This window comes from Rutidosis leptorrhynchoides, chromosome 4 (genome assembly GCF_046630445.1).
Source record: "Rutidosis leptorrhynchoides isolate AG116_Rl617_1_P2 chromosome 4, CSIRO_AGI_Rlap_v1, whole genome shotgun sequence".
Lineage (NCBI taxonomy): Eukaryota > Viridiplantae > Streptophyta > Magnoliopsida > Asterales > Asteraceae > Rutidosis > Rutidosis leptorrhynchoides.
In genome coordinates, this window is record NC_092336.1 from 367,964,263 (window position 1) to 367,977,980 (window position 13,718).

Below are 13,718 nucleotides of genomic sequence, written 5' to 3' on the forward strand. Positions count from 1 at the left end.
CTATAAATAAAAGCGGTTTTATAATTAAATGCAAAAGTGGGCCGAAATTGGGCCTTAATCGGGCCTAATTGGATTGTGCTTACTGTTCATCCAATTCTCTAATTGAATATATCTACAAATATAATATCATTATATTTATATAATTATAATAAATTATGAATTATGGTGAGGATAATATAATAATAATATAGTAGTGAAATGATCCGTGAAACTACGGGTTTTTTTAAACGAAACAATTTAATAATATATTTTAGGTGTTAAGTGAATGTAAATACTAAAGTTATTTAGTTCAATGAACCGTAGAACCAAGGATTCCGACTAAGAAACAGTCGTTGTTTTTACAAACATATTGATATACTTAATTTGGTCAGAATTAATGAACTACATTTAATCTCTCACCACCGTCTTCCAATTTTCATCACAATTATTTAATTTGCTTCATTTATTATACAATTAATATGTTAATATTTTTACTAATGCAATTAATTATTTTAATGACATCATCATGGGAGTTTAGATTTTTTCTATTTATTTTTAATTTTTTTAAGCTTGAATAATCATTATTTATGATATCATTATTTTAAAGATTTATATAATACTATAGATAGATAGATATACACTATCCATCGAGAAGGATGCAATCATGATAATACTCTGTAATAAATATAGATAGTAAAAGATATTCACTCTTTGTGATTTTTTTTTTTGGCAAAAATATATTATAGTATATATGAAAGAAAAAGATCCGGAGATCTAACAGTGTTACAACTGGTACAGAATTCCCAAAAGAATCTACAAATTACACAGCGCGTTCAACAAGAACCGCAATTGGGTGAAAGGCCACCTAATACACTAACAAACAGTGGCCTATACAATTGAGAACAAACAAGATCGGATACAAATATCAATCCGATACAACCAATAAAACTTGAAACTTAATAAACTGCTAGAAAACCTAAATCCGACAAAGCTTCCAAACCCAAGTCGTAGCCAGCAACGCGAGCCACGCTCCACACACCTCCAGTAAAAAACCCCATCCCTGCACCGAAAACCTACCACAAAACTGCCCGCCGGGAAACCCAAGAACACCCGCCTCGAGACCGCAATCAGAGAACCGAGAAAACCCCCCGTCAGCCAGCAAACCCAAGTAAACCACAACCGTTCCACTTGAAACTCTAGCCCGTTGAAATCCAACCTACGGAAGAAGGATGAACAACCGAGAGAAAACCCCGACAAACCAATTTATTGGCGCTCAACAACAAGTCGCTGAGGCGGCAACAACGCAAGAACCGGTCCGAACCGAGACCAACGACGAGGAAGATGGAACGAGCGGTAAAGAGGCTAAGAGGACGACACAGGAAAAGGAGAACCGCGTACAGAACCAACAAATTGGTCGGCCTGTCATGACTCCGGCCAAACCTGTTGCCACCACTGACCACCACACGGAACCAAGGGAAGGGGGAGAGGCGGAAAAAAGGAAAAAGAAGCCGGAGCAACAACTCCGGAAAAAGTCAGCCGAAATCATAAACCGACCAGAGGGACAAATAGCGGCTAAGACACCGGAGTCTCCAATACTCCGGCCATAGTGTCCCGGACCACCACCAACCTCCGATGAGGTCAAGAAAAGGCTAAAAGGTCGCAGTTTTTGCAAAAGGAAAAAACCTAGAAATCCGGTTAACCGTAGAAAATAACCAAACACCACCCACTAATCGAAAAGTAGACGGAGAACAAGTGAAAAAAAGCCAAAAACAACCACTTACCGACAAGATCTCTCTACAGAGCCTCAAAAACGAGACTCACCGCCTGCATCAAGATACTTTCCGGAAAATAGGAGCTCCCGCCTGAAAAACGAAAAACATACCATGCACAGTTAACAGAACAGAACGAAACAAACAAACTACCGAGCACACCGGAGCACGGAAAGCCAAAGCTTTCCTCGCCTGTGACCACCATCCCCGGAAGAAAGAACGCCGGAAAAGTTCGATAAACCGTGAGAGTAACCGGATCTGAGAAGGTGGTGGAGGAGGAAAGGAGAAAAAAACGATGAAAAGTTCCATCGGACCACCGACGAGATGCCGGTGGCCGGAAAAAGAGACACACGGTGATTACAAACCAGCAGATGGTGTAAGCTAGAAGAAAAGATGAACGTACAAAATTAAAGGAAATCTAAAAAACAAAGTAGCACTGATCATTCGCATATGTGTAAAGATGTAAATGTGAGGGCACCTCCGTAATTCATGAGCACACTCAAACCACGTTTTCCCTACAGTAACTATAACCATACTTCTTCAAATTCACGTTTGGATGTCTCCATATCGAAATAATTGATTTTCAAATTTGTTTTACCAAACACTGTTAACTAATTATTTACAACCTCAAAATGTAATAATCAAAAAATGACTTTCAAATCGCATTCTCAAGCACCCTCTAAGTGTATATAATGAATATAAATATAAATAAATATAAATAAATATATATATAAATATAAATATAAATATTATAAATAGATAATGATAATATTAATATTAATATTAATATTAATATTAATATTAATATTAATATTCTAGGTATCTAGGCATTAAAATGGAAAGTTTGAGAAATTTGACAAAACAAAGCAAATAGAGAATTGCATATGAATACAACTGCTACTATTATTATTTCCCCTTCTCTTTTTCCCTCTCGAGCCCTAAATCTCAATCCTTATCGGTTTCATCGAATTCATGCTTCTGCTGACCTAATCACTTGTTCATTTGTAAGTTACCCTTGTTAACTCCTCATCAATATAGTATTCCGAGAAATTAAAGAGACAAAAAACGCTGGTGATCGCGTTGTGTAGCTTTTATATCAATCATCTATTTGTATTCAAATGGAGATTGTTAATCGTGTCATCACAATTCACAATATATATATTCATTCTTATCATTATTGCGTGTGGATCGAATGCCAATATATGTATTAGGTATTCTTATCTTATAGAAACAGTTTCATCAATTAAGTATCACATATTTAGATTCAGATTTTGATATACTGAACGAAGAAAAACGTTTTTTTTTTTTTTTTTTTTTTTTTATCTATTATTATATCTCGATATAGCTACAAAATATCATAAACGGCTGATACTAGTTTTAAGTATTCTATAAGATCGGAGGATTAATTATTAATTTGCATTATAACATTCTGCATTTTCTTTATCCACATTATTTGGTTATGCAAAAGTTCAATTCGTAATTCAATACCTGTAGATTATAACACACACATGTAGGATGCTGATCAAACTGCACATTAGCTACAGCATAATCCTGACTTGTATATTTAGGCAAAATGAAAATGTATATATCCACATTAAAACTGAAGTGGGTCTTATTTTATTCTCAGATTTCATCACAAAGGTTAGAAAATTCATCACGTGCTGTTTATCATAAACGAGCCATCACATCTAGCAAGGGAGATTTGGTCATGGAATCTGCAGAAAAAGTAGATGCTATTGGAAGTCGGTTACCAGCCGAGGCTATGACGGTGTTAAAGTCATTGGCCTCTCGTTGGGATGATATAGTTGATATAGATGCTTTACAAGTAGTACGACTCAAGGGTGCTATGACCAATGAAGTGTATCAAATCAAGTGGCCAACTAATAGAGAACGCTCTCGAAAGGTTTTAGTTAGGATTTATGGTGAGGGTGTGGATTTGTTCTTTGATCGTGAAACGGAGATCCGAACATTTGAGTTCATGTCCAAACAAGGGCAAGGACCTCGTTTGTTAGGGCGGTTCTCTAATGGCCGAATTGAAGAGTTCATTCGTGCCCGGGTATGTGCTTTATTGTTTATTCTCGTGAATGTTAAGTTTGGATTTAATTATTTTTACATTTCTTTTTTAAGTGAAGTTATAATATTCAGACATATTAGAAGATGATAACAAATCTGCCTGATTTTTGTATTTTGGTGTGTAGTGTAGTAGGCAGTTCTTTTACACAAAAATAAAAAATAAAAAAATCTGTTTGAACTTTGGGATATGACCCATGTCTATTTATATTTAAAAACTGAATTGTTGCTAAGAGTTTGATATCGCAGCTCTTGGTATTAAGTATGAACTCTAATTTAAAATACTTGCCTAAAAATGTTTTAACAAGAGGACAGAAATTTGTCGATAGTTTTAGATGACAAACACTAAGGATCACTGTTGTAAAAGTCAGCTGACGGGTTTGGGGAGTAGGTGGTCCCGACTCACAAAAAACGCCTTAAAGTCGGTCAATGCTAAAAAGTCGGGTCAAAGTCGGTGAAAGTCAAAGTTAGTTGAAAAAATCTATGTACTTTAAAGTTAGATTTTGTAACATATATCTATGTTCGAAATATATATGTTTTAAGTTTGATAAATTTATGTGTAATAATACATGTATGTTTGAGTTATATATTAGTTAAAGTCAAGTCAACTTTGGTCAACGCCCGACTCGTATAGACTCGTTCTTCAAAGGTTCCCGCCGACTCGTCCTCGACTCGTGACTTTTACAACCTTGCTAAGCATGCGACTTAAAGAAGTGTTTACCCTTTAAACTAATTTTTGTTTTTGTTTTATTGTGGAATCAGACACTTTCGGCCTGTGATTTGCGGGATCATGATACGTCTGCACTCATAGCATCTAAGCTAAAGGAGTTTCATGACCTTGATATGCCTGGTCCAAAGGAGGCCATGGTCTGGAGTAGATTACGGTATACCTCTTTTAATCTTTATAAGTCAAGGTCTAAACATATACACCTAATATGGATTAAGCTTGTATGGCTTGTTAATTTGTTATGCATCTGATTGAACTATTGTCTATAACTTGCAATTTAGTGATCTTTTTTCTATTTTATTTTTTTGGCAGTCATTTTCTTGGTGCAGCAAAAAGTATGTGCTCTTCAGAAGAAGTAAAGACCCTTCGTTTGGATGCAATGGAGGAGGAGATTGAAACTTTACACAACTATCTTGTAGCAGATCAACGTATAGCATTTTGCCACAATGATTTGCAATATGGAAACATAATGATTGATGAAGACACGAGATCCATAACCATAATTGTGAGTATCTACTTATCTTTGTAACTACTTGAACCTACATTACATTCTAGTAAAGGTGGCAATTTCAATCCAAATATTTATTACGAGTGGGTCAGCATGGGTTGTAGTTTATTTCTTATGGGTCAAACCATTGCTGGTTATCAATGTATTTGCAAAAAAATGGTCAAACAGTTGAAACTTATTATTGGTCAACTGGAGACTGGTCAATTGAGTTGAAAGTCGAGTGATATGTTTTTAATGCATAAAACCTCCTAAATTCTTCTGTATGTGCGTATAAGATAAAATAGATATTTATTTGAAAATATAATCTCTCTCTAATTATATTTAATAAAAATATTGAAGCGGATGTATAAAAACTGTCCCAGGTCAAGCATAATCAAGTTCAGACAAAACCAAGACAATTTTTACAAAAACAAATGGATATTTTTGTAAGGTAATCTAAGCTCAGTTCTTATTGCCTTCAGTTATTCCCTTTGTTGGGTTTCTGTCTGCAAACAAGTAATTGAAACTATATCTTATCATAATCAGTTCAAATTTTCTGAGCAAATAAGTTATGCCAAAAGTTGTATTGTAATTGTTTGTATTTGTGTTCAAGTCATCCTAGAGTCCCGTCAAAGCTTGCCTTATCGTTTTCTTCTATAGAATGTTTAACTATTCTTTGGTATCTTATTTCTAACTCTATTTTTTTTATTAAAACAGTAGATAAACAATTATATACATAAACACAGTCTGACGATCGAAGCTAGAAAAATTAAAGAGTAAACAATATAGAGACATAACGAATGAAGTATATATAGATACATACCATGTACTGATATAAATTCATATACAACATATAAATCTAATTAGTCTCTTTATATAATCTTCTGTAATCACGACACCAATAACTAATGTGAGGTATGGGAGAGGTAAGATGTAGACTACCATAGAGCAAGAGGAAAGTCATTTCTCTACCCGCAGGTTTGGAAAAAGCGTTTCTCCACCAAGAAAAATTCATCGCTCCCTCTACTTGTGGGCAGAAAGACTGCCTCCAAACGGTTGTTAGCGAGGTACGAGCAGAGTGGCTAATGCCCCTCAGCCACTGAAAGCCATTAACTAACCTTAAGAGCACTCAGGGCTAGTCTCTCTCTTGGGTTAGCCCACTTTTCTCTTTTAGGAGGCCGTCTCTTGGTTGGATGTTTGTCCAGCCTATTACGAAGATCCTGTATCCAGCATTGGACCTCTGGTTAGTGAAAGATAAAGATAGAATAAAAACACACGTACAAAATTTGTGAAATTAGAAACGATACATACCTGAAGATGATATACGAACCCGAGGAAATATATAGTGCACAACAATAAAAATATATGTAACATATACATATATAAATGTACATATAGGGAGAAAAGAGAAATATACCTATAGAAATATAGAGCATATAATAAGTCAGTGTTGTAAAAAACGGTCAAGACGGCCGTCGCAACGGACATCGCAACGGATTTACTTGTGTACCGTCACAACGGATCTAAAAAGGGTAAAAAAAAAGCTCAATGATTAAACAACGGTCAAAAACCTTAAAAAACGATCTAGACGGGGTTGAAACGGGGTCGAGACGAATTTTGACCAACATTGACTTTTAATATACTCCCTACGTCCCATAATTATTGTCCTGATTTACTTTTTATAGTCTTTGTTCTTGAACTTTGACTTCAAATATTTTAATTTGTGTTATATAATATATGATGAAATTTATGAGAATGGATTGAGTTTTTAAACGTGTTTTCATTGATATAACTTTCATCAAGTGTTATATAACACAACAAAAGAAAATTATAGTTAAAGTTGTTAACAAAAGACTAGAAAAAGTCAAACAGGACAATAATATGGGACGGAGGGAGTATATTTTAAACATAAACAATATTTCAAATTAAACATAGATATTTGCTATTAATTTTACATATTTATGTTTGAAATGTTGATGTTTGAAATATATATAAAAAGTAACGTTGGTCAACATCCGTCTTGGCCCCGTCTTGACCATTGCGACGATCCAAAGTCCCAACCGTCTTGAACCCGTCTCGCGTCTTTTCCAACCTTGTAATAAGTATATAAAAATACATAAATTCACATATATACATAATATAGTAAATTTAATTCATAAAAAAAAAATATATCAATACAATCAAATGAAATGAAACTATCTACATAGAAAATCTTACTCATCTATTCTAATTATACTATTATAGACCTCTATCACAAGTCATTTCCACGGTAAATAAAAGCTAATCATGTCGAGCTTCGGTCTATCCTTCCATCTACGTTTCGGTCTACCCCTTCTTCTTACGCCGTCAGTCGTGAGGGTGTCTACTCTCCTAATTGGTGAACTAAGTGGATGCCTCATTACATGCCCAAACCATTGAAGTCGTTCTTGTCGTATTTTGTTGATGATGCTCTTAACTTCTAGATTCTCCCTAAAAACTTAAATTGGTATCATATCTAGCATGTTTTACCACACGCCCACCTATGCATCCTCATTTCCGCTACCTCCATCCTTCTCTCTTGAGCCTTTATCGTTGGCCAACACTCTGATCCGTATAACTCCTTGAAGAATTTCCCCTTCAGATTAATAGGAACCTTCTTATCGCACATGACCCCATCCAACTTTTATACGGTTAGTTACTTCTTCATCCATCGACTTTGTTTTTTGATGTTCCATAATTTTGATACTTTATGTTTCTCATATTTCGGGTGTGGAGATTGAAATGCCAATGGTGAAAAGAAATGTATGAGTAATCCCTAAGTCCGGTTATGGTAATGATATATGATTTGCTTATTTTTTTAATTTGTTTATTTGTTTTGATTTGATATATTATTTGTTTACACTATAGTAATAGCATGTTAAAATAGTACTCTTAGCATTTACCTTCGTTCAATGGGTTAGAGAAATCAACCAATAGGTTTAAAATGGGTTGTTATGAGTCAAAATCAATTAATTACTAGACCTTTGTCTACAGATTTGACTTATTAGCATTAAAATATCAAAAGTTGTGGTCAACGATAACATGGGATTGTATGAGTTCATGTATCAATGCATTTACTATTTCAAACCTACTGGTTAATAAAGTAAGTAAATTCTATATGCATTGATACACGAACTCTTACAATCCTATGTTGTCATTGAAACAACTTTGATATTTTGATGTTAATAAGTAATATCTGTAGACAAAAGTGGTCCAGTAATTAATTAATTTGTACTCATAACAACCTATTTCAAATCTATTGGACGATTTCTCTAACCATTAGACAAAAGTAAATGCTAAAAGCACAGATAACATGCTATTACTATATTGTGAACAAATCTGATATCAAATAAATAATTAAGAAATTATAAAATACGTAAATTGTATATCATTACCATAACTGGGATTACACGGAACATTTCTCCTTTTCGTTGCCATTTTAATATCCAGACTGGAAATATGAAGAACATCAATTATCAGAAATTTGAGACATAAAAAAAAACGAGTGACTCACCGTATAAATTATGTAAAAACTATATGACCCCATAATAGTATAAAGGCTGTGGATTATTAATGCCAATGACAGTGTCTTTTGTCATGCCACATCCATATGAATGGACATTATGGATTGCATCATGTCATTTAGATTGTAAATATATGCTTACTTATTTAAATATATTTTAGCTTCATTATCGAGCATTCGATATTGGACATTCTTTTTCAATGAATAGGTCACTTGAATCTTGGTTTTCAGTTGTGTTGTGGCTGTTTTGTGCAGTTTGTTTTGATTTTAGAAAGATTGCAAAATATTCACTTACACTTTAGAAGTGTGAGTGAACTTGGATTTTAAGTACTCGTATGTATTTTGGGTTTCTTTTTATGGATCTTTTGAATATTATCGAATGCTTAATTTCAACTTGTGTCAGAAAACTGGCTGGTGGGGCATAAACCTCAGAAGTTTGATAAAAAAATATGATTAATGAATGGGGTTACAAGAGTACTTGTATTTGATTAGTGGGTCAAAATGGGTAATCTTTAAAAGGTAGTCAAAACGGGTCTGGTTGGCCAAACCCGACTTGCAGCACTCATGTTATCTGCTTTTATCATATAAATAACTCATTCATTACATATGAATTACAAGAGTTTTATATTATAACTATATTGTAACTAACCCTGTTAAAGTGATATTTGGCGATCTGTTAATTTTTACAGGATTACGAGTATGCTTGTTACAATCCTTTCATGTTCGACATTGCAAATCACTTTTGTGAGATGGCTGCTGATTATCATACAGAGACACCTCATGTGTTGGATTATAGCAAATACCCAGGTAGTTTAGATAAGATCTTATTATTAGTTCTATCATCTAGTTTCTTGTTGAACATAGAAAAATCTTCACTTCCTTATAAATTGCATTTGAAATAGGTCCTGATGAGCGTAGGAAGTTTCTTCATGTATATCTCAGTTCTTCAGGTACATACCAAACAACATTGATATCTGTCTATGTGTGTTTATATTCTTGTATAAAACTCTGATTTAAATTTAATTTAAGTAGTCTGTAGTACATTAAAGGTTCAAATTACTCTATATCCTAATTTGTATGAAAAATTTCAGCCCCTCATTGGTCCACGCGGACGGTTTCTCCTGTAGAAACCGTTTCCTTTTTTACCCACTAGTTTAGTTCTATATAATGATAAAAAAGGTTTTTTTTTTTATATGACTTGACCCGAAAAACAAATAAAAACAATGAAAAAAACAAGATATGTTAACCAAGTTTCCAGTCGATATTAAAGTCTATTCATTGTATTTGTTAGACAAAATATTGTGTTAGGGTTAGGCCTGGTAATAGAAAGGTCAGTAGGGTTTATGCTTTCACTGTCTATATATACTCGATGTAATAAATTGAGTCAACAGCAAACGTCGATTTATTGGCGTCTTGATTGCCGTTTAGAGCCTAAATTGAATTCCAGGCAGGATTTAAAACCCATGGAAATTTGATTCTACCATTTTCATGGCGTCTCTTTTTTTTTATTATTACTTTATTTAAAAAAAAAAAAATCCTACTTATTGGCCGAAGGTCCACTCGGAAGCAATCTCTTTATCCGTCGAATAGAGAGAGGGATGACTTTCTCTACTTTTGAGTGTTTCACTCTGGGTGGAGAAATGACTTGTTTTTATTCTCGGATAGGGGAAGAATTGTCTACATCTCACCTCCCCATACACCACTCCATGTGGTATTGGGTTTTGTTGTTGTTGTTGTAATAAATTGTTCAATATTCAACAATACAACTCTATTATATGGAATTATAGTATGCCAACCTACCAAAAATTTGAATCCTTCCACCTGTTTATACCAGAATAAGCTAATACTAATACTAGAAGGGCATATTACTTGTTTCTCCTAGTTTAATAATAAAATACTTCCCTAATACTACTATTAGAAGGGCATATCTATCCGTGGAGGTGGAGTGTTTTTATTTCGATGTTTGCGGCTCAATCGGGTTATTCCGTGACCGTTCCCCTACCCTTTCCCTGGCCACCTCTGTATATGCTTTTAGTAAGGTTTGAACTTGTGACCTCTCTGGTGAGGATATCATTATCCCAACCACCAGGCTATCTTGGGATGATTAATTAATGAAATAGGGTAAATGGATAAGGTTTCCTTATTCAAGCTACCCGGGAAATATTTTTTACTCTCATGTACGCAATCTATCCAGGTTATCCCGTGAACGTTTTCAACCATTTCCTTGGTCACACCAAAGATATGCAGCTAGTGAGGTTTGAACCCGAGATTATCTGCCCCAACCACTAGAAACATCACTTATCCATATAATCCTAGACCAGGTGTATGGCGGTTCAACCGTTCAATGATAGCACAAGATCCTCACTTCAGTCTTCGGTCTCCATTACAAATGGTCCACTTATCATAATCTGCTTAGAATTAATAACTCAAAAGTCGTATGGTCATGGAATGTGTCAATATATGTAATTATTATATTATTATATTTTAATTATAAATAAATGAAGTGTAATAGCCATTATAAAAATCGACATCTGGAAGCGGATTATCTAGATTATCTAGCGAGGGGATCCTTTTTATTCCAGATTTGGAAATTTGAATCTCACGCACCAAATGTTCTTTCATAGAGTGCAATTAGTTAAGCTTTATTTCCTTCCGTTGAATTCATGTAACTTATATCCTCTTGACTAGTAGATTTAAATTTGTCTATCATGTACTAGTGTAAAATCAAGCAGGGAACGGTAACCAATATAATCTAACTCTATATAGGTTAATAATTTGTTTTTGCAACAATAGGAGGGGAGGATACATTAAGTTTGAACTAATAACAAATATATATTCTAATTTTTCATTGATTGTAACTTTGCAGTTTTTGGTGCAGGTAATCAACCCAACGACGTAGAACTTGACACGGTGCTTGAAGAAGTTGAGAAGTATACTCTTGCAAGTCATCTCTTTTGGGGCTTATGGGGAGTAATATCGGTATATTTACTACCTTAAATATATCTATATATGAATGAATGTTATTTTTTTTGTCCTAACTTGTAAAATATTTACGAACTGTGTGATATCCACTCCATAGTCCTTATTTTTTGCTAAAGTATGACGCTTTTCTCTCTAAATTGCATCAGTTCACGTTCAGCTTGCATACCAGTGATAGTTATTAAGAATTTTCAATGCTCGTTGGCTTAAAAATAGTAGTAAGTGCCAAGCCACTGAGGATTTTAGGTCATCAGGTTTAATGCTAGCCTTATGCATGTGAACCAATACTATTATCAATCAACAGAAGTAAAGAACATTTAATTGGATAGACTAGAAATCTCAAATAGTTGTATGCGATTGATGCATTCACGTGTGTGAGGTATTAATTGCTAAAGCTAAATGTTAATTTCAGGAACATGTTAATGAAATCGATTTTGACTACATGGAGTATGCGAAACAGAGGTTTCAACAGTACTGGTTACGAAAACCTATAGTTTTGGGTTCATAGGACGAATATTACGTGCCAATGTAATGGATGTCTAGAAGCGTTCTCTAAGAGACTTGAGTTTTACCTCAATCTTTTCATGGTGTTCAAGAGAAAATGATATCTTTATCATTGAATTTCTCACACATCAACTCTCGAACCATTTTGGAATTTCAAGAGTCAAAAGTTTTACGTGCGCTAAAGTAGGTTAAACGTGAAGAGGTCCATTATCTACTATGCCAGAAGCTCAAGGATAAGTAGTAGACACAAACTTAATGCCCAACTGTATTTAATAGAATTGGTTTGTGCTTTTGTTGGTTTTGATAATTGTGTGACTTGTTGATATCATAAATCAAGACACTTACATCTGACTTAAAGCTAGGAAATCCATATTTATTGTTGACTTCTTTTAGTTTGAAGATTCATGAACATACAAAGTGATGTTTACTATTCTCTTTAACATACATTGTGCTTCCTATATTTACACTTTTAGTATAGGGTTGATGCTTATACGTATAGACTTTAATGACCTAATATCATCGATGTGTTTTGTGTTTGAACCTATTTTTCCGTTAATAGATATCGGTGATTTCTGGGTTTGTAAGATGGCATCATCTTGGAGGATTGACCCATACACCGTTAATTCAAGATGATTTTTGATGTTATACATTACAATAATTATATAGGGATGACAATAGTCACCCAATCCAGTGGATATCCACCCGATTCATCCGCTTCGTGATGGATATGGATGAACCTAAATGTATATGTATACGAATATGGATAAACCTAAATGGACATGGATGAAAAGTTTCATCTATTAATATATCCATCAACACCCAAAACACATATAAAAAACATATATAGAGAGATATACGTTTGCATATTTACAATTACAAATGCATGTACCGTTAAATTTACATTTTACTTTGAACCTTATAATGAAAAACTATGATATAGTACAATAAAACATGTATATCTAACAAATTAAATATACAAATTACATATTTAGTTTTCCGTAATTTATATTTAATAGTAAATTTAACAAATTGTGTTCTATCTTCGATGAAGATTACAAATTCTCGTGAATTTTTTTTAATAATCATGTTACATTTATTTTGCTATACTACGTGTTTGTTTTCATCGCATATTAGAAAAGAATTAATCCGTATAATATTTTTATAATATCCATCAAATATCTATTAACCCGCTCAATTCATTGGATATTTGCATGGATGGATGAACTAAAATTAAATGGATATAGATATAGAACAACAAAAACTACATGAATATGAATACGGCATCACATGATTCATATCCGTCATTCCCATCCCTATACATACACCTAATTATGTACATGTTTATGTTAGTGTGACGTATCATCCCATATTACCCTATCATCCCATATTACCCTATCTCTAATGATGCCCAAGTAAACTCGCTTCCCATTGAGCCACACAGTTAACACTTGTTGGTTTCAAAGGACATATGGGTCCCCTACAAATACTTGAAATATGTTTTTAATAACTACTACTAACAATTATCCATCTAACTAGGGATCGTAGAGTCATGAGATACAGCTATTTTGAAAATTTTTAGTATAAAATATTATTTAAATTGTATAAAACGTCACTAAATTTAAATGTATGACCTCATATATTTTTTAAATCTATGGTTTTTTA

The 13,718-nt window shown here is 33.7% G+C and overlaps 1 protein-coding gene across 7 annotated transcripts; it reads left to right on the forward strand.

Moving 5' to 3' along the window:
• Positions 1–2,623: 2,623 nt before the first annotated feature.
• LOC139843858 (probable choline kinase 2) lies at positions 2,624–12,443 on the forward strand. 7 transcript variants are annotated; one of them, XR_011757727.1, is made up of 9 exons: positions 2,624–2,752; positions 3,376–3,804; positions 4,581–4,702; positions 4,858–5,050; positions 5,416–5,483; positions 9,263–9,380; positions 9,476–9,523; positions 11,440–11,552; positions 11,965–12,443. XR_011757727.1 is itself a non-coding variant. In XM_071834025.1 (8 exons), exons 1-8 carry the CDS (start codon positions 2,633–2,635, stop codon positions 12,058–12,060), a joined length of 1,239 nt encoding a protein of 412 aa, XP_071690126.1. In that variant the 5' UTR covers positions 2,624–2,632; the 3' UTR covers positions 12,061–12,443. The 7 variants fall into 7 exon arrangements, 5 of the variants coding, with proteins under 5 accessions (XP_071690126.1, XP_071690127.1, XP_071690129.1 ...); XR_011757728.1 differs by having other exon boundaries at positions 11,452–11,552; XM_071834025.1 differs by lacking the exon at positions 5,416–5,483.
• The last annotated feature ends 1,275 nt before the right edge of the window (positions 12,444–13,718 follow it).